General features: G+C 41.4%; 1 protein-coding gene across 2 annotated transcripts in view; it reads left to right on the top strand.

The window, feature by feature from the left end:
• The window catches only part of LOC127567306 (uncharacterized), a 48,744-nt gene that overhangs the window by 5,836 nt on the left and 16,201 nt on the right, over positions 1-26,707 (top strand). For both annotated transcript variants that reach the window (XM_052010034.1, XM_052010033.1), the window contains exons 4-7: positions 2,599-2,652; positions 6,695-6,880; positions 11,079-11,123; positions 24,360-24,494. In XM_052010034.1, coding sequence (XP_051865994.1) covers positions 2,599-2,652; positions 6,695-6,880; positions 11,079-11,123; positions 24,360-24,494 — 420 coding nt within the window. The remainder of the gene's footprint in view (positions 1-2,598; positions 2,653-6,694; positions 6,881-11,078; positions 11,124-24,359; positions 24,495-26,707) is intronic.

Consider the following 26,707-nt stretch of genomic DNA (forward strand, 5'->3'; position numbering starts at 1 on the left):
GAGCTGCTCAGAAGACAATGGTCTATTCAGTGATTCCCTGCATCCCAAGATGTGATTAGTGCCTTTGGATTATTCCTAGGCATGCCATGCCTTTCTGATCATATACAATTTATTTACAATGTTCTGAAGACGGTGAATTAGTATCTGTCAACACATTCCACTTGATTGATGTGAAATGACATTCCAACTGACAGACAATCATTACTCCAAGATCCAACCGTCATTTTCCCTTCTCTCATAAAGATCCAGGATCATGTTGATGCACAGTTATATTGGTGCTCACAGTTCTTTGGTACCTTATCCAAGTAATGGCGTTGGCAGAAGAGTAAGCAAGTGTGGTCTATACAGTTAAAAAACCAAAGGTGGAAGGGCACATAGGTCACTCACCAACTAAAACTGGTGGCCTTCACAAGAGGGTTATTGTAAGCTTAGATGCAGGCGTGATAGAGGTGGAGCTAAGAGAGGAAGGCGAATTGCATTTTTGATTAGGGAGAACATCATGCCAGTTGTTAGGATATTCATGGGGAACATCCATTGAGGCTATATAGGTAGAATTTTGGAATAAGGAGGGGGTGATCACTTTGGTGGAATTGTACCATAAGCTCCCCAGTAGTTAGTGGGAATTAGAGGGGCAAATATGCAGAGAGATTGCAGATAGCTATAGGAATAATAGGGTTGTAATAGTAGGTGATTCTAACTTGCCTAACATTGACTGGGACTGCCATGGTACAAAGAGATTAGATAGGACAGAATTTGTTTAGTGTGTCCAAGAAAGTTTTCTCAAGCAGTACCTATGGAGAGGGGGTAACACTCGACCCCCAACTGGGGGAGAACTTTGGGACCAGTGACCATAATTCTATTAGTTTAAAAATAGTTATGGAAAAAAGATAGGACTGGTCCACAAATTAAAATCCAAAATTAGGGCAAGTCTAATTTTGATGGCAGTAGACATAAACTTGCAAAGGTTGATTGGGAAAGGCTGTTAGCAGGTAAAGGGACATCTAGCTAGTGGGAGGCTTTTAAAATTGAGATAGTTCAGGCCCAACATGTTCCTGTTAGAGTGAAGGGCAATGCTGGCAGGATTAGGGAAGCCTGTTGACGAGGGATATTGAGGCTCTGGTCTGGAAAAAGGAGGCATATGTCAGGTATAGGCAGCTGGGATCAAGCAAATCCCCTGAGAAGTATAAGGGATGTAGGAGTACACTTAAGATGGAAATCAGGGGGGCAAAAAGGTGACATGAGATATCCTCGACAGATAAGGTAAAAGAGAATCCTAAGAGAATCTGTAAGTATATTAAGAGCAAAAGGGTAACTAGGGAGAGAATAGGTCCCTTAAGAATCAATGTGGTTGTCTATGTGTGCAGCCACGTAAGATGGATGAGGTCTTAAATGAATAATTCTTGTCTGTATTTACCATGGAGAAGGTCGTGGAAGCTAGGGGGTTCTGGGAGAACAGTGATGTCCCGAAACACATTGATATTGCGAAAGAGGAGAGGTTGGCGGTCTTGAGGCGCATAAAGGTGGATCAATCCCCTGTGTCTGACCAAATGTATCCTATGAAACTGTGGGAAGCAAGGGAAGAAATTTCTGGGCCCTGGCAGAGATTTTTGTATCTTCTTTAGCCACGGGTAATGTACCAGAAGACTGGAGGGTGCTGATGTTGTGCTTTTATTTAAGAAGGATGTGATTAATTTGGAGAGAATGCAGAAAAGTTTCACAAGGATATTGCCAGGACTGGAGGGCTTGAGTGATGAGGAGAGACTGGATAGGCTGGGACTGTTTTCCCTGGAGTGATAAAGGCTGAACGGTAACCTTATAGAGGTTTATCAAGTCATGAAGGGCATAGAAAAGGTGGATTTTCACAGTCTTTTTCCAAGGGTGGGGAATCTAAGACTAGAGACCATAGGTTTAAGGTGAGAGGGGAAAGATTTAAAGGGGACCTGAGAGGCAAGTTTTCCTCACAGAGTTGGTGGGTATGTGGAACGAGCTGCCAGAGGAAGTGGTAGAGGTGGGCACAATTATGAAGTTTAAAATACATTTGGACAGGTACATGGACAGGAAAGGTTTCGAAGGATATGGGCCAAATGGGACCAGCTCAGGAAGGCACCTTGGTCAGCAAGGACAAGTTGGACCGAAAGGCCTGTTTCCATGCTGTATAACTCCATGACTCTAAAATTAGTTTTACTGTCATAGCTGGATAGAATTGAGAATCACTCTAACTTTTCAAACCCACATTTTATCAGTGCCAATTGTGGTCATCTCCCTCTGATTATTCTTCCAATTATCTTTTTTTTTCTTGAGTTATTCTTAATGTATGCTGCTCTCTGCATTTCTCAGTCTGCTGAAACCAAGATTATTGGATGGTCTGCTATCTTGACCTTTCTCCCCAGGAATTTGAAGCTGTTTAATGCCTCTTTCCTCCTTTCCTCCAACAACTTTAGGCGTTTAAAAATTAATTCTGGACGTATTTCCTTTTCAAACCTAATGGTATCGAAGACCTTCCAATGTCACAGACTTCTGTTATTCGCAAATGGTTTTCAATCTTACAATAAATTGTTAAAATTTCCTTCAAACTGTGATGTTTATTTTACTTGGCAGATATTCATCGATGGAGAGTTTCACAAGTCAGTAAAGGGATCGGATTGCACAAAGGTGAGTTTTTTTTAATCCACTCACACTATTCACTGTTATGTCTAAGAAAGGACTGTTTTCCTTTCCTTAAATTAAATATTTAATTTCTGAGAGTGCTCCCAAAATGTATTTTAAACATTCAATTGTGAAATGTTATCCTGTAATAAAGATCTGTGAGATTTTATCATCAAGAAAAAATGTTTGAAATTGTACTGTATTATTTCAGTATATGATTGAGTATTTATGGTCTGTTTTGTTGGATGTAAAGCATTATATATATAGAAATACATTCTGGAGAGTACCAGACAAAAGATCACAATTTATAATTGCCAATGTTCAATTGAAATACAAAGAATATCCTGAAAGGATTATAAAAATTGATGTCTTTCAAACATATAAACCATCTACATTGAGTAATACAGCATTTTTTACATTATAGGGTAATATGCAGAGAAGCCCTCATTGTGTCTAGCCACATCTAATTAAATCTTTGACTAACCTAGTACTGTGAAATCCAATGGTCCCAACATGTCTATATATTATCAGCACCATTAAGGTTGTCATCCTCTAATTATTCTTCCTATTTGTTCTTTGTTAATCTCCTTCCTGCATTCCTTAGGGAATTGAAATCAAGACTCATTGCATGGTCTGCTACCTGCACTCCCTCTTTTCAAGGAATTGTTGATTTTTTGCATTTTGTTTTTTGTTTTGTGGAGTGGTAGGTGATAGATTCCCATCACGTTCTATTACTTGCCAGAAGCATATATGCTGTGCTGTACAAAATGCAGGTTCCAACTAGCCATATGGGACAATGGGAGATTTCCTAAGTGTTTGCAGGAATAGTTCATAGCCCCTTTTCCTGGGAGAATGTTGAAGAATCCTGTGCCTTTGAAGGAAAACCAAGACAAAACTTTCATAAAAAGCAGATGAAATCCTTTCCCTTGTCATTAGTATTTATCTATGTATCACATCATATCTTGTTGTCACACAAAAACAAGTGAATCATTTTTATTGTAGACAATGGCCAAGAAATTGATCCATTTGTTGGAGACTGTACAGTCTACTAAAGCTCCAATGCAGCCCCAAGAATTTGCTGCCAAAATTAGGATTGAAAGGGAGATGGAAACTAAGCTGCTAAGAATGTACCACAGTGGTTACAAATTAATGCTTTGCATTTCAAAATATATTAATACTTTGTAGCACATAGGAGATTTTTGAAATCCAAAATTTGCACTTAAAGGAGTAAGTTTGCACTTACGAGCAGCTTAGCTGTTTGTTAAATTGACCCTTACACAAGAATTGCAATGAATCGTAAGAAGGGAGAAGGACAGCTTCTACCCCACTGTGATAAGACTATTGAACAGTTCTCTTATACGAGGAGATGGACTCTGACCTCACAATCTACCTTGTTGTGACCTTGCACCTTATTGTCTATCTGCACTGCACTTCCTCTGTAGCTGTGACACTTTACTCTGTACTGTTATCGTTTTTACCTGTACTACCTCAATGCACTCTGTACTAACTCAATGTAACTGCACTGTGTAATGAATTGACCTGTACAATTGGTATGCAAGACAAGTTTTCACTGTAGCTCGGTACAAGTGACAATAATAAACTAAAACCAATACCAATATTTGGCACAGCCAGATGCTGAAAGCATGAGCTACCAACAAAGGTTATGAATGATACCAGGCATCTGAGAGCTAAGTGCGCAGGATAAGCAAGCATGTAATTCTTTATTCAATCAGACTGAAGGATTGAGAAAGTGAGAGCACGCAAAGGCAGTGTAAATTGAATATCAAGTAACCTACAGAGGACAAATAGAGAGAGAAGATTGTTTCCACAGAGGAAGAGGCAGAAGGAAGATTGAAAGGGTTTTTTTTAACTTTAAAATTTATACTTTAAAATCTTCAACAATTAAAATATGAAAGAGTGACATCCCTTAGTTCATTGGTGCCCATGTTAATTATTTAATAATAGTTAACACTTTGATGTGATTAACAGGGTTTTAGCCTGAAATGAATAAGAGTTAATTTTCTCTGGGAAGTGCAGCGACCTCACCACTCAATGCATTGTAGCAGTTGAGGCAGAGCTGTACATCTTGACAAGTGCCTTTTAGATATCTGTGCATGATCACTCATCCTACCTTGTCTGTCGTCTTTGCCCATTTACAATGAAATCCTGATAAGCACCATTAGTCTCATTATATTCTTTCCAAACTCTGTACTAGGCCCTTAATCGTTCCCACCATCGAGAGCTGTAGCAGACTATTTAAAGTTTAAATGGCTCAAAAGCCATACATGAAAGGAATTAAACATCTTCTCTTGCCATGGCCACAAGGGATAATGCAAAGCTATCATGGGCCAATGTATTCTCACCTGGTGTGTCCCCAGTGGAGATTGTCAGCCTTAGATAATGAGCCAGGGATCAGAAAACTAACCATTGTCAGAGGCATTTTCCTGTATTTGGTGGAGGCCATGCCAAAGGTGCCTTAATTCCAAAACAGTCCCTAGTGCTTTGGGTTGGCAAGGCATAATCAACAGAATATCTGTTTGATAATTGAATGTCCTTTCAATATGCCGACCTGTAAATGGATGTGCAGACTGAACATTATTCCTGGATTCTGATAGGAGGTAAGTAGGGACCTGGTGAAGCATACCATCTGCAGATTAGAAAATAAATGAGTCTCCCTATTATGCAGAATATCTAGGACAGTTAATACCACCAGGAAATGAATTATTAAGCAGTGAGTAATAGTGTGGTACTTTTGTCTTTTAAAATATCAGAAAGAAACATCAAAAGGGGACAAATATCAATAATAGGCTTTCTAATGGTGATACCACCTCCATGTGACCTGAAGGGTTTCAATAGTATTCCATTGTCACCTTTCATGCTCTGAGCTCCATCTCATTGTTTTCAGTGAGACCTCAAGTTTCATCAGCCCTAATTTTAATCAGAACAAATGTCTTCAAATTGTAGTCTATATTCCAGTTATCCCCGGTAGGAAATTTTAATTTTTCAACAAAGAGTTGCTCCACAGTGTTCGTACACAGTGGGCCAAAGGGCCTGATTCCATGCCCCATGACTGTAAGACTCCTTGACAATCAGCATCAGCACTGCATCAGTTTCACAAAAGGCTTCATTTTAATGGATGATTTCCCGCCTGTCACTTCACTGTTCATTCTGTTCATTTCAGATTATCATAAGTTACAACATAGATAAATAAAAGCTCCATTCTTCTCAGTCAGGTTTTTGGAAATGGCCTTCGATCTTTATCCTCTGATAAATGACCGCTTTGCTACTGCAAACTGCTGTTCTCTATTTAAACCTTCATGATTTTGAACCTCTCCACAAATTGGTTCTTAACAATCCCTGCTGTTTTTCCGGTTTCTCTGCATAACTGAAGTCCCACTTCCCTGGCACCTTTCTGGTAACTCCTGTATGAATTTTTAAAAGCCTTCTGTCCTTGTCCTGTCATCTTCAGATATTTGCATGCCACCATTGTGTCATGTACTGGGTGTGCAGGGTTCTTTTATTTAGTTTGGTCCTTCACTAGAATGGTTACATAAACACTGATGCACGTGGGGTCAAGAACCAGTGCAAAGAAGGCTTATACTGGGCAGGTAAGCAATATAAACTGGCAGTGATATCATCACATTGTGCACCCTGATTATGGTCAGTCACATGGTTTGGTATCTGTTAACCAGCTGGAGTTGTACAGTTACAATTCATACTGTGAACATGCCGTACTATGAGTACCATAAATATTGTGAAAATGCCACATGTGCATCTCCAGGTATCTCTGTTTCTATTCCCTCTAAAATTGCGCCAGGTGTTTCATAATGGCTTGACTTAGCTCTCCGATTAAAAGGGAAACTCTTGTACTTGTCTGCATGAAGCTGTATCTGCCATATATGTGTATGCAAACTTCACTGTGCTGCGCTCTGTAAGTCTGTTACCATCCTCCTGATTGCTTACTACATTTTAAAGTTTGGTGTCATTTGTATATATAAAAATAATATAGATGTCATTTAAGTGAAATTGTTTCCTTCATGTGTTACAGGCCGTGTTGGAAGGTCTTGACTTAAGTGTGCCATTTCAAGTCAGTGTCCAGACTGTTGGAGTCAATGGGCTGGTTTCTGGGAAGGTTCATGTCCCATTTCTGAATTGCCGGCCACATAAAGTTTTATCAGGACAGCCCTGCCTTGCACCATCCGGTCAGGCCGGTGAGAGGTCTGAGCTACCAGAGGTACAAAGCACACAGCTCGCACACAGTCTGCACGTGGTACTAAGCGAAAGAATTTTCATAATCTGACACCAAGTTAAAAGTATTCTTTGTAAACTGGACCTCATTTAGTGCAGAGGTTGCATTGCTAAGAACAAAAGCAGCGGTGGCGACAGCACTAAAAGGAGTCACTGCAACATTATATAACAAGGGTTTATTACTGACAGTGCTGCTGTACAGGAACATGGTGTAAACCTCTTTCTCAGGTGTTCCTGCAGCAGACAATTGCCCATGGCTCGGTTGTGCCAAGGCTGCCTGTGAGGGCTGGTGTTGGCTGAGTTGGGCCAAACAGTGAGATGTGAACACAACACAAGAAAAGAGGAGCAGGAGTAGGCCACCTGCCCCCTCATGCCTGCTCTGCCATTCAATGTGATCATGATTGACCAGGCCTCAACTTCTCTTGTGTGGGACTCGGTGCTGCCCCCTGGCTGTCATGGTGAGTGCAGGCCATTGCTGGGGACTGGCAGCATCTGCTCCATGTGTTGACTGACCAATAAGAGAAACTGTCATCTGTCAACAGTCCCCAGCAATGGCCCACACTCACTGTGTCAACTAGGGTGCAGCCCAGAGCCCCACATCTCATTGCTGAGTAACATCGCCACTCACCTTGGTCCGCCCAACACCAGACCTCACAGGCAGTCTCTCCATGTTGAGCCATGGGTGATTCTTCATTGCAGGAGCACCAGCAGAGGGTTTCTTGGCACAGCAGAGTGCAGCCTGAGTGGCTTTTTGTTTTTAGGTACTTACCTGTGAGTGTTCAGACTCCAATACCAAGAGTGCTATAACGGCAATCCTCTGCCGGATAGTTCTTAAAGGAATTGCAAATGCCACATTGCCTCAGAAGACAGTTTACAAGGCTAGTGATATAATATTATTGCAGCTATAATATCCAATGTGGACCTTTTTTTTCCTTTTCATGGGAACATTGGGATAAACTGGGTTTGTGAATCTGAGCAACAGGAGAAGTTGAATTCTGCTCATTTTGTTAGCAACCTTTGCAACTACTGCTGTATTATTATAGAGTCAAGGAGTCATACAGCACGGACACAGTAGTGTAACGGTTAGCGTGACACTATTACAGCGCCAGTGACCCGGGTTCAATTCCCGCCGCTGTCTGTAAGGAGTTTGTACGTTCTCCCCGTGTCTGCGTGTGTTTCCTCTGGGTGCTCCGGTTTCCTCCCACATTCCAAAGCCATACAGGTTAGGAGCTGTGGGCATGCTATGTTTGTGCCGGAACAGTGGCGACACTTGTGGGCTGCCCCCAGCACATTCTCAGTAACGCAAAAAGACGCATTTCACTGTGTGTCTCAATGTACATGTGACTAATAAATAAATGTCTTATCTTATATCTTATAATAGCATATATATATTGTAAATGAGCCCTTCGGGCCAACTGGTCCATGCCAACCAAAATTCTCATCTAAGTTAGCCCCATTTGTCTGCATTTGGCCCATATCTCTCTCAACCTTTCCTATCCATGTACCTGTCCAAGTACCTTTTAAATGTTGTTAATGTGCCTGCCTCAACCACTTCCTCTGGCAGCTCATTCCATATACTGACCACCCTTGGGTGGAAAAAGTTGCCCCTCAAGTTCCAATTAAATATCTCCCCTCTCCCCTCTCCCTTCTCACCTTAAACCCATGCCCTCTAGTTCTTGATTCCACAACCCTGGGGAAAGACTGTGCACATTTACCCTATCTATACCCCTCGTGATTTTATACACCTCTCTAAGATCACCCCTCATTCTCCTATACTCCAATGAAAAAAGTTGCAACCTGCTCAACCTCTCTCCTAACTCAGTCTCTCAAGTCCCGACAACGTCCTTGTAAATCTCCTCTGCACTCTTTCCAGCTTAATGGCATCTTTCCTATAGCAAGCCGACCAAAACTGAACATGATATTCCAAATGTGGCCTCAGCAATGTCTTGTACAACTGCAACATGACATCCCAACTTCTATACTCAGTGCCCTGACTAATGAAGGTCATAACTTTGGAATAAAAATAATATTGATGTCATATCTTTTCAAGTTATTAAATGTGACAGTTGAGGATACAGCAATTCTATCCAAACAAGGAATTAGATGAAGTAATAAAACAACGGTTACAGAGCAGGCAGGGATTGGGAGTTGATCATGATGCTGGTTAGTGTTGGCTTAGGCATTGGTTTGCCTCACAACTGAAATATCCAACAACAAGTTTGTTTGTGGATGGCAGTTGGAAATTGGATTAGCAAAAAAGAAATCTCACTTTTTTATGCAGAATAAGTGCTCTGCGCCTATTTTGAAATCTAGACATATTTCTAGTAGAAGATATGCCCATCAGGAAACTAGACTGGGTACTTCCTGTTGTAATTCACCCTGAGTTGACACCTCATTTTAGGCGTGTTCAGTGTTACTCTTGTTGTGAACTGCTGTACTGCATTTGCAAGGTCAACTGAGCTGTGAACAACTTTGCAATACTGGTACTGAGATTGATGATGGTCTTTCTTATGTTATCCTTTTTCAATGTATTGAATGTCTTGCTGGACTAACTTAGAGAAAACCATATTGCAGTGAGTCAGGAGTAACCAGTCCAGACAAAGACAGCAGATTTCCTCCTCTAACGGCCATTAGTGAACCTGATGGATATTTTGACAATCCAGAAGATTTATGTTTTTTTCAGTGCTGCTGTGTTGGCATTTGAACTTGTGACTCTGGTTAGTTAAGCCAGGCCTTTAGATTACTGGTCTGGTAATTTAGCTACAGCACTACCACTGTACCCATGCATGTTGAGACCGTGAAAACTGCTATATAAATGCAAACGTTTCTCTTTGTGTTTTAACCAGCTCAATAACATATGTCTAATGCCATCATTTAATGCCTATAGTTTCTCATTTCTTTTATGTGTTCTTCTACCACTGATGTCCTTTCCCACTTCTGAGTTCTCTCTTCTGCTTTATGCCCTCATTACAAATTTGTCTAGCCACAGATGCTTACTTGGATAAGATCTTGATTAAAATCTGTTCTCTCAACTGCCTTAATGGTGATTTTCTTTTTTCACTCATTATTTTTCTTCCCTCTGCCACTTAAAATACAGTTCTCCTAGTAACACATTAAGGCAGTGGAGAGAAGAAATCTTAATCGAGATGTAGAATCAGTACAAAAATAACAAAGGGCAAAAAATACTGCTGGGAGCAGTTTAATGGCCTCGTAACACAAATCAATTGACAGACTATAAATCAGAATATTAAGAATATTAGCAAGAGTAATGTAAAATTTAAAGTTGCAGGAAGCACGTCTCACAGAATTTTTTAAAAAGACTACATCATTTACAAATGCCCTTAATTTTATCTGTGGTGCTTGTAGTGGTAATCCTAAAGAATGATTTGCATTCATGTAAAGCTTTATTGCAGCTTTCAGAGAATACTCAATGTGCCGCTTGCAAAATGAAATATGTTAAAATATGAGTGTTGTTGTGCGGTCAAGTCTGGAAACAGCAGTGAGATAAAGGATGAAGTGAGGGAAAACATCAGAACTTCTCTTGATATCCTGGTGTAAGTCCTTGGTTCTCACCCTGCCGTTGCTCTAAACTGGTGGCATCGCCTTCAGCTCTGCTGCAGCTGCCCCTGTGCTGCAGAGTGACTCCCTGGGGGTCCATTGTGGCAGCACAGAGGTTTCTCAGCTCAGGCTGGCAAATTTATTCTCTGAGCCTCCACTGGGTTAAACCTGCACAAACACAGCAGTTCCCATTCCAGTGAATGGGAGACATTGGCTGTGGCAAGAAAGGGATGTAGTTACCTCTTTGCTATTTATTTGCAGTTAGCTTTCAATGTTCTAAATTCATGTTTTTAGTATTTGAAATGTAAAAAATAGTAAATGCTTTTAACAGATTTTTTTTACAACTCAAAGTGTCACTATTTATGAATGTCAAAGACATTTGCATTCAGTCAGTGAACACTGACAGTTTTGATAGCAGAGCCTGGGCATGGGGTTACTATGAGTGCACAGGCCCTGTGCTGCTTTCAGAGCTGGGAACCAGGCTCCCAATGGAAGACTGGGCCAAGGGCTATACTTGAACAAAAGGCATGGCCCAGGGGCAGGAAACAGTGGTTTTGGAGAAATGGAAGATCTATCTTATTGTTTGATTCAATGCTCATGAAACATCTTTTTTTCTTTCTTTTTAGGAAACTAGATTCACATTCCTGCCAACACAGTCTATGTGGAGAAAGGTAAGACTAAATTAACGACATAAATTTATGTTCTCAAATAATAAGCGATCTATCCAGTGCAATGGAACTCTTGGGCTGGAGTTATTAGATCACTAAGAGATCAGAATCTGAAATATAAGTAGAGGACGCTATGAATTTAACTTTATCCAGTCCTGATTGAGCTTGTTGGTCCAGAGAATAAAGACCTGTGTGGCAGGGTAGCAAGCTATGGGTGGCACAGTGGTGCAGCAATGAGATCCGCTGCTTCACAGCTCCAACAACTCAGTTCAATCTTGACTTCTGGTGCTATCTGTGTGGAGTTTGCATGTTCTCCCTGTTACTGCATGGGTTTCCTCCCACATCCTAAAAATGTGACTGTGGAAGGTTAATTAGGCACTATACATTGCCCCTTGTGTGCAGATGAGTGGTAGAATCTGGGGGGAGGAGAATGTGTGAAGGATATAATGGATCAGCGTAGGATTAGTGTAAAAGTGGGTGCATGATAGTTGGCTGTATCTCTCTATAACTCTATGCAATTAGAAAGCCCATTTTGGTTCCTGTGTCATGCAATTAGTTAACCACAGCTAGAACATCAGTCAGGTCAGATCACCACAACATCCCTGGAGCTGAGGAGGAGAAAAGCAGTTATCCCTAACTGTAGAGCAGGTGTAGACTCTGAATCTGTGGTGTTCCTTTCTGGGAACTAGTTCCCTGGAAGCTCCTATGTTCTGTCATTCAATCCTGCATAATAAGGTGGTCTTGAGAATGATTTTTCTTGTTAGGTTTTATCACAGCTCAGTGCACCTGTGCATTGCAGTACTGGTAATTAATCAATGTCAGACACGACCTCTTGCTTATCTGAGCAAGCGCCGTGGCTGTAGTAATTTCTCAGATGCATCCACTACAAAGAAATGGTTGTCTCATTGTTAACCAGACTAATAATGTATTGAAAATCAAAAAAAAATGCAGATGCTGGAAATCTGAAATAAAAACGGAAATGTTGGAAATAGTCAGCAGGTTCGACTAATGATATGTTGAATTCTAATCAGACTTTGGTGTATTAATATTCCTGATACTAGATTAACAAGATGATAATCAAATGATCTTCTGTGCTAATTGCCAGTTCTGTTCTATTCCACTAACTTCCATTAATTTCTATTCTCATAGAGTTTTGATACCCAGACCAAAGCTCTCCTGTTTTACTGGACAGTTAGAAGAGTCAAAATGATCCCTGCTCTATTGTGTATTCAAAGCTACTACTTCTGCAGAGTGATTAATGCGTTTACTATTGTTATTGGTGTTTGGAATCATTTTGATGTTTGTAACATTATGTAGTCTCGTCACATGGGATATCTGAGAAGCAATGGCCAAGTGATTAATCAGAACTGGCTTCCTCTCCTTCCCAATGTTTATTAGAGATTAATGGGCGGATAATCCATCAAGCCAGTATTCCAACAAAAGGTATATGTTCATCTGCTTTTAGCAGCTGCTTTGTCCAACTAATGAAACAGTTTTGACAGACGCTGTGTTTATACATAGTAGTAGTCATAGCAACAGTGAACATTAAGAGTTGGTGTAGTTTTGTCCTTCAAAGAAAGACAAGCCTCCCCTCCCCCTCCTCTAAGCACAATCACTACATGACATAGACTGAAAGGGATTTGGACAAAAACCTGACCTCAATGTTTGATTGGGATGGTGCTATGCTTTTGTGTGATATGTAACAGAATTTTATCAAAAGCTTGCTCCATATTTCTTTTCTGGATTCTTTGTGCTATTTATAGAGACCATGGCATAAAACAGCATCCAATGCACATCTTGACATCTGTGCCATTGGATGCCCACCAACCAAGCCTCCAAGCCAATGAACTAAGCTCCACCTGTAATTGAAAGCCATAAAAAACTGCAGATGCTGAAAACTGAAATAAAAAATCAAAATGCTGGAAACACTCAGCAGGTCAGGCAGCATCTATGGGAAGAGAAACAAAGTTAACGTTTCAAGTTGAAGAGCCTTCATCAGAACCAGGATAGTGAGAAAACAAGTTAGTTTTAAATTTGTTGATTAAATATTGAGGGAAGTTAGAAAGAGGGTAAACAAACAAAGGGATGTAACAACAGTGAAATGCAGGTCAAGCTGTTGCTGAGACCTTGAACCAAAAGGGGGATGCTGGAAGTGCCCAGGGTAACAGGCAGTGTCTGTGTAGAGAGAAAAAATAAAGGTAATGTTACTTTTATTTGCTCGACTCACTGAATTCCTCCAGCAGTTTGTTTTTTTACTCCAGATTCTAGCATCTGCAGTTTCTTATGTCTCCAACGTAATATTACAATTGGATAATCTATCTGATACAGATAGATCAAGCAGGTTATCTGAAGTTGTTGAGTGCTGAAGACTAAAAAGATAGATGACCGTGCAGCAGAACTGGACAATCCTGATACAATCAGAAGAAGCAAGTTATCTAAATTAGATATCGAGTTCTTAAGGCTGCAGATGAAAGATGAGATGCTGTTCCTCAAGTTTATGTTGGGTCTTGTTGAAACAGTGCAGGAGTAGACAGACAGATGGATCAGTGTGGGAGTGGGATAGAGAAGTAAAGTGACCACTCCGTCTGTGGCCTCCTGTGCTGTTCCAATGAGGCTTAATGTAAGCTTGAGGAACAACTGATCATCTTCCATCTGCAGCCTTAAGAACTCGATATCTAATTTAGATAACTTGCTTCTTCTGATTGTGTCAGGATTGTCCAGTTCTGCTGTATGGTCATCTATCTTTTTCTGATTGTATCAGAATTGGCCACTTCTGCTGTATGTTTATCCATCTGTATCTATACGGTTATCCAGTTGTAATTGTAACTCTGGGCATTTCTAGCATTCTCCTTTTAGTTTTTGATCTCAGCAGAGGCTTGGAGCTGCTTTTTGCAACTTCATTGTGTTCCTTTGTTTCATTAATCTGTCACTCAGATGGCTCTGTATACAGTGGAATCATCTCAGCAACTATGGCCTCACCATATCACAGACATTCTCTTTGTCTAACCATCCCCTTATGCAACCTGTTTTCTGACTATCCCAGTTCTGATGAAGAGTCTTCTACCTGAAACACTGTTTTCTTTCTACAGATGCTCTTTGACCTGCTGAGTGGTTACAACCTTTCCATTTTCTATTTGTAGCATTCCCCTCCCCCGCATCTTCTGACTAATCTGAACTGCTCACCCTGATTGGCATCTCAACTGACCAAAATCATCCCCCAAATTCTTTCCTTGATGCCCTCTGCTTCACTGATCAGCTCTCTGTCTAACCCACACCACCCTCCAACCTATCCACACTGCTGCCCATGCAATCCTCCCTCTGATTGATTCTTTTTCCACCATGCCCCATCTCTGACCATCTCCTTATCCCTATCCCCCTCTCCCCACTCCACCAACAGTGACCCAATCCTCTTCCCAACTGACTTCCCATCCAATCCTCACTCCGTCCTCTCCTCCCCTGCCCCCACTCCACTACTCAGTGCAGGGACCTTATAGGTAGAAGGCTTTGTGCAATGTGAAGTATACGAGGCCCTGTCTATCCTTTGTGATACCTTGGATCATTTGAGAAAAGGAATACTGCTGCCAAGGGGACCTTGCACTGTACTGCTGTGGCCCCCTATATGGTGCCACTCTAGTGCACTGTTTCAGCCACATTATGATTATTCTTAAACGCAAAATTCTCTGAGCAGGCCTGGGATTGTAAAACAAAAAAAAGCTCTAAATATCTTGATGTGTGAAGACATTTGTGAGAAGCAATTGCGTCAGCTCAAAGATGATTCAGTGGGTATAACTACTGGCCTGTTTGCTTGTTTGTGAATGACAAAGATCTCAATGTTATGCCAAGCTCTCTCACAGTTTATTCATGCTACCCAGAGATAATACAACAGGCATTTACAGTTCTTAGCTGGGGTTCACTTTATTCCTTTAAGTGGCCTTTCAGTCATGTGCATTTATGTGGTCACTGTTTCCGGAAGGACTGGGTTCAGTTGTAGTGACGGTTGTAGGTTACCTAGTGCCATATATTCTTTACAATATTTAGACACAAAGAATGAGCACTTGGTCACAGTACTGCAGAGTTGCCAATACTTGTAGAGACACTTTCAATGTGGGCAATTGTGAAGAAAAATAAGCCAAAAATGCTCCACACAGTTTTAGTGTCAGTGTGGATGCAGGCAAAGTAAGTATATTATTAGATTCTGTTGAGCATATCTTAATGCTTGTACTCTGGGAATGTTCAAAACATTTAGCAAACTTCGTTAATATAGCAGTTTAATGTAGTAATATGCAGGAACATAATATTTGACTGTGAGCAAAATAAAGGGAAATTGGGACAAGTGACCAAAAGGTAGGTTTAAGCTGGTGTCTTGAAGAAGGAAAGAGACAAAGAGAAATTTTAGTGATAGAATTCCTAAGCTTGTCTAGGCAGCTGTAGACATGGTCACCAATGGCAGAACAATGAAACCAAAGGTTATCAGGGTGAAGACATATGGAGGTATCATTGGAGGTGACAAAGTTGGGAAGGTACAGAGTGTTCAGAAAAAAAGGCTGAGAATTTTAAAATAGTTGTGTTGCTGGACCTGGAACCAGTGTAGACTAGTACAAGGTATAATATGCATCACGGTAAGATCAGGGAATAGAGAAATATTATTTTAGATAGAATCAGAGAAACTTAAGGCATGGCTGGAGTTAGTTTGACCCATCGTATCCATGGCAGACAAAAGGAGGTATGAAGGCTGATCCCATTCCTCAGCTGTCAATCTTTAGCCATGTAGGTCATGGTACATTAAGTGCTTATTCTGGTACTTGTTAAATGTGATGAGGATTTCTGCTTGTATTGGCCTTTCTGGTAACGAGTTCCAGATCCGCACCATTTCTTGACTGAAAAAGAAGTCCTCAAATCCCCTTTAATCCTTCCATTTGTTACCTTATTGTGCCCCCTCCCCTCCACTCCAGTTCTTAAGGTCTCTGTGAAGGAAAATAGGTCCTTCCTATTCAGACTGTCTAAATCCTTTATAATCTTGTATACATTGATTTAATTTCCCTCACCCCACTGGGTTTCAAAGAAAGCAAACCCAACCTAACTAATCTTCCTCATGAGTAAACTTCTCTGGTGCTTTTAAAATCTTGCCTTAAGAACAATGCAACAACAAAATCCATAAAAGGACACCTTGGTGGTGCCTAACCTCTTGGAATTATTTTAATATGCTAGTACAAGCTGAACCCCTCACTATCCCCTTGCATGTTAAATGACATGCAATATCTGATCAAAAGGGTGAGGATCCCCGAGCCTGGAATTCCTGCTCCTGATCCAGAGTCGAGATCCGGAGTTCATATGATGACCAGTACACACACTGTGTGCTGACGCATACCTTTCACAGGGATTCAAGCCAACTGTGCAAGCCCAGAGATTTCTTCAGGCTCTGTGGAAGGATCATAGGAGAAAAGTGGCTGGCCTTTAAATACCAGGAATGGGATTAAAAGGGAGCCAGGCTCGGCAACCCTCCCACAGAAAGAGTAAACAAAAGGACTGGGTATTCATTCCTTATGGTAAAAGAATTTCAGAGCAGTCACTTAAATGGGCTAAAGGAGTATTGTATCCATGGGAACAGATTATGGGGAAATCTGGACAACTTCCACCTTCTGTCCAATGGAAAAGGTTTGGTGGTGAGAAATCTCACAAGAAAAGAATTAAAAGAAGGGATCTGATTCCCAACAAGGAATCTATTGAGAAAATCTGGGGAGGAATCGGCTTCTAATTAACGAGTGTGATTGACTCTGATTGTGATAATCTGTTAATGTTCTTAAAACAAATGATGTGATAGGTTCAAAACTAACCAGTTTGAGTTTATGCAGTTTGTTGGTGCTCTCTTAGATCCAATTGTTTTATCCTGTTTAGAAATGTGGATGACCTTGAAATTGGTTCATGCTGGCCTGCCACACTAACAGGACACAGGAGCATGCACTTAAATGTTATTGACCCAATAATTATCAGAATGCTTAATGCCTGTTTCAGGCCTGGGTCTCCTTTTCTGGATTTGCCAGTAAAAGAGGATGCATGGTTCTAGCTCGCAGTAAGTGTGCATGCTCCACCTCAGTATTGGATGCCTGGGCAATTATTTTGCATCTGGAAAGCAGGCATACAGCAGGCAGGTTTTGAGGCCATTAAATCCCCTGTGCCTTCCTGGTCCTTCTCCATGCTGCAATTTATTTCTGCACTTCAATGTTACGAAGAATGTGATACTGCCTGTTAACTGGTTTCCCTATTGGTGCACCCATGTGACTATTCTAAATCCCAAAATGAATGGCACGTCAGTGTTGCCATGGTAATAGAGTAACTCACTATTTAGACTTTTCTCTTTGAACTAGTCATTTGACAGACATACATTTTAGTGATTTGTGTGTGAGCAAGTTAATTTTTAGATCTGTTTTCTAGAGCTGTTCAAATTAATTTGGTTCAAAGTACAAATATATTTCAGAGAAATTATTGATATTAATTCAGTCCTTTACATTTAATAAATGTTATTTAATCAGATTAACACAGCAGTTATATATTTATCAGCTTATTTTAATTTGTATTTTGTTGTACCTGCAAAAGCAGCCAAAAGATGGCATTTATAGCTTGCTGTGACCCTTGAGATAATTTTTCTTCAGACATTGTAGGACAGGCAAACATCAGATGACCTGGAATAATTATTCCAATCATTCTATAGGAACAGGTAAAGAGCAGGTTGCAGTGGAGATCAGCTGAAGGAATTTTGCTCCAAAATACTCAGTAATGTGTAATAAAATATAAGATAAGATAATGAAATATAATAGAATGTAGCATTCCTATTCTAAGGGATTACATTTATTCTCATTTGATAGTGCTGGGTTATTTTTCAAATGGGATCATCATGTTCTGCCAATATGTTGCTCAGTTCTGTGGGACTAATTGAGGACACAATAAGAAGAACATGAGATGCCTTGGAGACTGGGGATCGGAAGATGCTAATGGCAGAACCTCTTCTCTGTGAGCATTCCCACTTGTGTGAACCAACTAGATTTACTACCCGCTAAGTGGGAATGGGAAGTTTGAACAGTTGGAGTCGCAGTCTGGAGATGGGGGTTGGGGGTGGGTGGGGCTTAAAGTGGATATGGGGGCTCCAGGAGGATTGAGGCTGGTGATTATGGAAATACAAGCTTTGGAGGTTCCTCTTAGACAACAAAAGTAATTAGAACATAGAACATGGAACAGTACAGCACAGGAATGGGCCCTTCAGTCCATGATATTGTGCCAAACTACTTAAATTAGTAATCAAATGTCCAACTAAGCTGACCTCTTCTGCCTACACAATGTCCATATCCCTCCATTTCCAGCACATTCATGTGCCTACCTAAGAGCCTCTTCAACATCCCTATCATATTTGCCTCCACCACAATCCCTGGTAGCGCATTCCAGGCACCCACCGATTGCCCTGCACATTTCCTTTGAATTTACCCCCCCTCACCTTAAATGCATGCCCTCTGGTATTAGACATTTCAACCATGGGAGAAAGATACTGACTGCCTACTCTATCTATGCCTCTTATAATCTTATAAACCTCTATCAGATCTCCCCTCAGCCTTCATTGCTCCAGAGAAAACAACCCAAGTTTGTCTAATCTCCCCTTATAGCACATGCCCTCCAATCCAGGCAGCATCCTGATAAACCTCTTCTGCATCCCTTCCAAAGCCTCCATATCCTTCCTGTAATGGGGCGACCAGAATTGAGTCCAATACTCCAGATGTGGCCTAGCTAGAGTTTATAAAGCTGCAACATAACTTCCTGACTCTTGAACTCAGTTCCTCGACTAACAAAGGCAAGCACGCCATACGCCTTCTTTACCACCCTATCAACCTGTGTAGCCACTTTCAGGCAGCTATGGACTTGGACTGCAAAATCCCTCTACATATCAACACTGTTAAGGGTCTTTCCATTAACAATGTACTGTCCCTTTACATTTGATCTCCCAAAGTGCAACACCTCACATTTGGCCAGGTTAAACTCCATCTGCCATTTCTCCACCCATATCTGCAACTGATCTATATCCTGCTGTATCCTTTGCCAGTCCTCTACACTATCCACAACATCACCAATCTTTGTATTATCTGCAAACTTACTAACCCACCCATTTACATTTTTCATCCAGGTCATTTATATATATCACGAACAGCCCGGGTCCCGGTACAGAACCCTGCAGAACACCATTAGTCCCAGACCTCCAGCCAGACTAAGTCCAATCCTCCACTACCCTCTGTCTTCTGTGGGCAAGCCATTTCTGAATCTAAACGGCCAATTCACTGTGGATCCCATGCATCTTAATCTTCTGGATGAGCCTCCCGTGAGGGACCTTGTCAAATGCCTTACTAAAATCCATGCACACAACGTCCACAGCTCTACCTTCATCAATCACCTTACTCACCTCCTCAAAAAACTCAATCAAGTTAGTAAGACGCAACTTGCCCCGCACAAAGCCATGCTGACTGTCACTAATTAGGCCATGGTTTTCCAAATGCTCATAAATCTTATCCCTAAGAATCTGCTCCAGTAACTTCCCTACCACTGTTGTGAGAGTCGCCAGTCTATAATTTCCAGGATTATCCCTATTTACCTTCTTGAATGATGGAACAACATTAGCTACTCACCAGTCCTCTGGGACTTTGCCTGTGGCCAGAAAGGACACGAAAATCTTGGTCAAGGCCCCAGCAATCTCATCTTACCTCTCTGATTAACCTGGGGTATATCCCATCAGGCCCTGAGGACTTATCCACCTTAATGTTCCTTAAGAGACCCAACACTACCTCCTTCTTTATCTCAAAATGCCCTAGCATGCTCCACACTGATCTTCCTATCCTTCTCCTTGGTAAATACTGATACAACGTACTCATTTAGGACCTTTCTGACCTCCTCTGCCTCCAAGCACATGTTCCTTCCTTTATCCTTGAGTGGTCCTACCTGCTCCCTTGTTATCCTCTTGCTCTTGATGTATGTATAGAATGCCTTGGGATTCACTCTAATCCTACTTGCCAAGGAGTTTTCATGGTCCCTCCTGGCTTTGCTAATTCCCTTCTTGAGTTCTTTTCTGGCTTCTTTATAATCCACAAGGGCCCTGTTTGATTTTAGTTTTCTAAACCTTGCATATATGCTTCCTTTTCCTTCTTGACTAAATTCACCACCTTTCTTGTCGTCCAAGGTTCCCTTACCTTGCCATCCTTGTCCTTCCTTCTTACTGGATCATACCTGTCCTGTACTCTCTGCAGTTGGTCTTTAAACACCCTCCACATGTCAGATGTGGACTTGCCCAAAAACAGCTGTTCCCAATTAACTCTCCCTAGTTCCTGCCTAATACTCTCATAATTTGCCCTGCTCCAATTTAATACTCTCCTGCAAGGTCCATACTTATCTTTACCTATAGCTGTCTTAAAATTTAAGGAGTTGTGGTCACTGTTCTCCCACCGAAAGGTCAGTCACCTGGCCAGGCTCATTACCCAACATCAGGTCCAGTATGGCCCCTCCTATTGTTGAACTATCTACATCTTGATTTAAGAAACCCTCCCGGATGCACCTAACAAATTCTGCCCTGTCTAAACCTCTTGCACTAAGGAGGTCCCAGTCTATATTAGGGAAGTTGAAGTCACCCACTACAATAACCCTGTTGTTTTTACACCTTTCCCTAATCTGCCTGCATACCTATTCCAATTCGCAAATGCTAACCCTGGCCAGTCAACTCCTGCCACTGTGTCACCACAAAGACTGCGAGATGCCACAACCTCAAGTAAAGACTACATCACAGTGCCAATGGCATCACTGGGCAGTGATACTTGAACATTGTACCATGACCATAGAACATAGAACATTACAACACAGTACAGGCCCTTTGGCCCATGATGTTGTGCTGACATTTTATCCTGCTCTAAGATCTATCTAACCCTTCCCTTCCACATTGCCCTCCATTTCTTTATTGTTCATGTGTCTAAGAGTCTCTTAAATGTCCCTAATGTATCTGCCCCCACAACCTCTGCCAGCAGTGTGTTCCATGCACCCACCACTCTCTGTGTAAAAAAAAACTTACGTCTGACATTTCCACCCCCCATACCTTCCTCCAATCACCTTAAAATTATGCCCCCTCCTGTTAGCCATTTTCGCACTGGGGAAAAGTCTCTGACTGTCCACTTGATCTATGCCTCTTATCATCTTGTACACCTTTATCAAGTCACCTCTCATCCTCCTTTGTTCCAAAGAGAAAAGCCCTAGCTCATTCAACCTATCCTCATAAGACATGATCTCCAATCCAGGCAGCATCCTGGTAAATCTCCTCTGCACCCTCTCTAAACCTTCCACATCCTTCCTATAATAAGGCGACCAGAACTGAACACAATACTCCAAGTGTGGTCAAATAGAGTTCTATAGAGCTGCAACATTACCTCTTGAACTCAATACCCCGACTAATGAAGGCCAACAGACCATACGCCTTCTTAATAACCCTATTGACCTGCACGGCAACCTTGAGGGATCTATGGACGTGGACCCCAAGATCCCTCTGTTCCTCCACTGCTAAGTCCTGCCATTAACCTTGTATTCTGCCTTCATATTCGCTCTCCCGAAGTGTATCACTTCACACTTTTCTGGGTTGAACTCCATCTGCCACTTCTCAGCCCAGCTCTGCATCCTATCAATGTCCTGTTGTAATCTACAGCAACCAGTACCATGACCACTGCCATATCTTCCCGCTCCCACCAACCCCAATTCTGATATCCAGGAGCTCCACTCCCACCCACACAAAGGCCTATTTTGCTATTGTATTAAGCCTGTATCTTGAGCCATTAGGTTGAATTTTTAAATTTTAACCCAATATACATGCCTCTAACAGTGGGCATGATGATGTTAAAATCCTGACCTAAATATATTAATACCATTTGCAGAAAAGTAGGACAACTTCTGAGTTAATTAATCCTGAGGTGTTAAAAAACTTTGGTTCCTGAGGTGTGATGCTCATGCAAGCTGAGAAGGCATATTTAATCAGGTGATCATTTTTCTAACTGACCTCATGCAATGAATGCTAACTTACTGCCAAGGTTAAGGGAAGATTTAACCGTGGTGATCAAACCCCCAAGCAGCTTTTGATACTTACACGTAAAAAATGCTGGAGGAACTCAGCAGGTCAGGCAGCATCTAGGGAGATTGGGGAGGGGGGAGAGGATGAATAGCATCGGAAGCTGGGATGTGATAGACTGAAGATGATGGAATCTGATTGGAGAGGAAAGTGGAGCATGGAGTAAAGGGAAGGAGGTGGGGAGGGTGGAGGGGAGTAGTAGGAGGAGCGCGTGGGTGATGTTAAAATCCTGCCACTCCTCCCACACACTCCTTCGACCTATCACCCCCCAGCTTTGACACCACTTCCACTCTCCTCCCTCCCCCATCTACCCATCAACTCCTCACCTGGATCCACCCATCTCCTGCCAGCTCTTGCTCCACCCCTTCCCCCCACCCTTTTATACCGGCTATCTCCCCTCTAACCTTCAATCCAGATGAAGGGTCTCAACCCAAAACACCGACTGTCCATTTCCCTCCATAGATGCTGCCTGACCCGCTGAGTTCCTCCAGTGTTTTGTGCGTTGCTCCAGGTTCCAGTATCTGCAGGCTCCTGTGTCTGCCAGCTTTTGAAAGTTGTTCTGTATCTGCTGGCTAAAGGAGATGCAGATGTAGGCTAGGCAAAGCTGACAAAGGAATCCGCAGTGAGATAAGAATTGTCCTTTTGCAGCAAATGGTTGAGATTTAGAATTCATTGCCTAAAAGGCAAGTGGAAGCAAATTCCATAATAGCATTGAAGATGAAATTGGATATGTAAATGAAGGGGGAAATCTTCCAAGGTGATGGGCAACAAGCAAGGAGCTGGGAGTACCAGGTAGCACTTTTAAGGAACTGGCTTAGCTGTGATGGACCAAATGGCCTCCTTCTGTGCTTCATCATAATATGATTCTATAATTCTACAGCTGATTTACAAGCAGACCATAAACATAGATATGCTAAGATGTCTCCCCTCCTGCAAAGAAATGGTTGCACATAGGTTATGGCGGGCAGTCTAGAAATCAAATGAGTGCAAGCAGCAGAAATTTTTAATGTGATAGGGGCAGTCTCACTGGTTACAGGATGCTTTCTTCTTAAATTCTAGATTAAGTATTACATTTATCTAATTACATCCAACAGTTACTTCTTTTCCTTTGCAATTTAATGATTTAAATTCTGAAGGTTTTTTCTTTCAAAGTAATTAAAATCACTAAGATGCTTCAATAGTGGCTGAGAAATGTTATCACATGATGCAGTGATTTTGTGCACCAGGTGATCAAATTTGACCAAAAACCCAACTGTTAAACTTAGTGCTGAGTGTAGAAAGTGGCATTCCTGGCACTGACTGAGTGCATTTCTGGAAGTTTATTTGGCTCCTTTGATGTGCCTACAAACGGAAGCTGCCCAGAATGACTTTACACTGCATGAAACATATGGTCTGACATCAAAATGGTTCCGCCGTTACAGTAAGGAAGAGGGCTTGTGCATTGAAGCATGTCTTTACTGGAGAGTTAGCATGTGCTTTTGCATAAGGATTTCAATAGTGTAAGGAAAACAAAATATTTCAATAGCAGGAAAACAAAATATTCCCTATTTTGTAAAATAGTGAAACCATGGCACTGCTTGAAGCACTGCCAACTATGAAACAGTGGACTGAGCACAGAACTTTATTCTAATATTAGATCTACTGAGGGAGTGCACCACTGACGTAGATGCCATCTTTCAGATGAGACATTGGCTCAGCTGGCCTTTCAAATAGATATTACAGATTCCATAGCACTACATTGAAGAGTAGAAGGGGAGTTATCATTTGGCTCAAAGCAATATTTATTACTCAATCAACGTTACTGAAGAAAACAGATGAATTGATCATAATTAAATTGTTGAACACAAAATGATGCCCATGTTTCCTACCTTATAACAGCGTCTGCACTTCGCAGGTGCTTCATTCGGCCGTGTAAGGCACTTTGGGATGTTGTGACTCCTTTTATAACATACATGTGCAGTGTGGGTTATTGAATGTTTCATCAGTCATCTATGCTGGACATTTCATAGCCTCATCATGTCAGGATTTTTCATTACTGCGCAAAGTCTGCATTTTTGAACATACCTAGGGGTTTAGTAAATATAACTGGTATTATTTCTATTTTTCAGTTCATTGCTGTTTATGACTATAATCCATTGCAAGACAGCCCCAATATTCATCCAAGCCATGAACTGGCTTTTAAAGAGGGTGATACCATTTGGGTGTATGGAAAGCAAAGAAGAAATGGCTTCTGTGAGGCAGAGGTAAGCAACTTATATTACTTTGATGTTGCATTGTGTATCACTTAGAAACTTCAGACTTCAATGTAAGAGGGTTTAGAGAAAGAGTTTCAGAGTTCCAGGAATGATACAGCATATGAAGAATAACAAACAGAAGAGACTCTGTTGTCAATTCGACCTGTATTGTGAAACTGTGTATGCACTCTGCACCCCACATTGTTATCTCAATGGAGAGAAAGAAAACCTCACAAAATCCCACAGGAATTTAGGGAAGAAAATCTGGGGAATTTCTTTCATGCTCTCATCATGAGCTAAGCCCAAGGATCACCCTGGGCCTGATAATATTACACTTTATTTGTCTTTACTACAACTCGTTTCCACACCAGCTTCACGACAGCAGTTAAAAACAGATTCAGCCCTTCGTTAAGGAACATATCAGAACAACTTTCACCACACAAGATTCACTTTTTCCTGGGAAAATGACCAACCCATGATACCTAACTGAGATCTGGCCTTACATTGGTATCCACTAGTTCTCTCCAACCCATTTACTTGGAAGAAACTGACACGGAAAGAATAGGTTCCATTGGCAACCAAGTGACAATCTGTGCATGGAGCCAAAGGAAGAAGGAGGTAGGTGGGATCTTAAATGAATACTTCTCATCAGTATTCATTATGGAGAAGGACATTGTAGTTGGAGGGTGACAGTGGAACAAATTACCATGGAAAAAGAGGAACTATTGGATGCATTAGCAAACTGCAGGTGGATAAATCCCCAGGGCCTGATGAGATGTATCCTAAGCTGCTGTGGAGGGCAAGGTAGGAGATTGCTGCAGCTCTTAACAGTTTATCAAATCATAGGAGAGATACCAAGTGAGTGGAGGGCAGCAAGTGTGGTATCTTTATTCGAGAAGGGCAGTGGGGATAAGACAGGCCTGTGAGTCTAACATCAGTCGTCGGGACATTATTGGAAAATTTCTGAGGGACAGTATTAATCTGCACTTGAATGATCAGGGATGGTCCATATGGCTTTGTTAATGGGAGATCCAATCTGACTAATTTGATTGATTTTTTTTGATGAGGTGACGAAGTGTGTTAATGAGGGTAGTACACTTGACGTAGTCTACCTAGATTTTAATAAGGACTTTGACCAGGTCCACAAGGTAAGAACCCATAGGATCCAGGACAGTTTGGCAAGTTGGATCTGAAATTGGCAAGGTGATAGGAGGCAGAGGGTGCTGGTGGGGGGTGGGGGAAGACCAGTGGTGCACTGCAACAGTTAGTGCCGAGTCTTTCTGCTGTTTTTTATGCATATTAACAATCTGGATGTGAATATAGGATGTATCATTAGTAGGTTTGTAGGTGACAGGAAGATTGGTGGTTTTGTTGGTGGTAATGAGGATAATCTTCAGCTATGCAATAATATTGTTGGTACGATGGGCAGAGAAATAGCAGATGGAATTTTATCCTGGGAAATGTGTGGTGATGTAATTAGGAGATCAAGTAAGGATAATACATACACAATGAATGGTATCAAAAGTGAGATGTGTACCTGCCTACTGTTTATAGGTTCCATTCTAAGTTACAAACTTCCCTAACTCAGACAAATTGTCTTTTCTTCCTCATCACTGGGTCAGAGTCCTCGAATTCTTTGCCCAACTGCACCATGACAGCACCTTCACCAAAAAGATTGTAACAGTTCTAGAAGGCGGCTCACCAACTCAGGGGTGATAACTGCTGGCCTTGCCAACAATACTCACATTCTGGTTATTAAAAAGTGCTAATTAACTTTGGTACTTGCTGATTTATTATCATATGGTATTCTAATATCATGATTCATGCTTGTCAAGAGAAGAGTGCCTTACTGTAATAATTGTCATTTATTTCTCCACCCATTTGCTGATATTCTCTGCTCTTTTCTGCATCCAATTTAAAGCCTGCCAGATTTTCTGGATTGTACAAATTTTCAAAACAGGATCAACTTTTGGCTGATCATCAAACGTTAAGTTCCTTTTGATCGATGACTGGCATCATTATCAAGACAGATACCATTGTGAAGCTTTAAAGCCCTCTCCCATTCCATAGGCCATAAAATAAACAAAGGATCATTCATAAATCAGAACTGATTTCACTCACTTTCCAGAAAGCTTTCAATAACTGTTACATTGTGTGAAAATTACTCCAGTGTAGGCTATACTTTCTTCTTTACACAATAAGCAGCTTAGAAGAGTGAAGAT

This window comes from Pristis pectinata, chromosome 2, assembly GCF_009764475.1.
Source record: "Pristis pectinata isolate sPriPec2 chromosome 2, sPriPec2.1.pri, whole genome shotgun sequence".
Taxonomy (NCBI): domain Eukaryota; kingdom Metazoa; phylum Chordata; class Chondrichthyes; order Rhinopristiformes; family Pristidae; genus Pristis; species Pristis pectinata.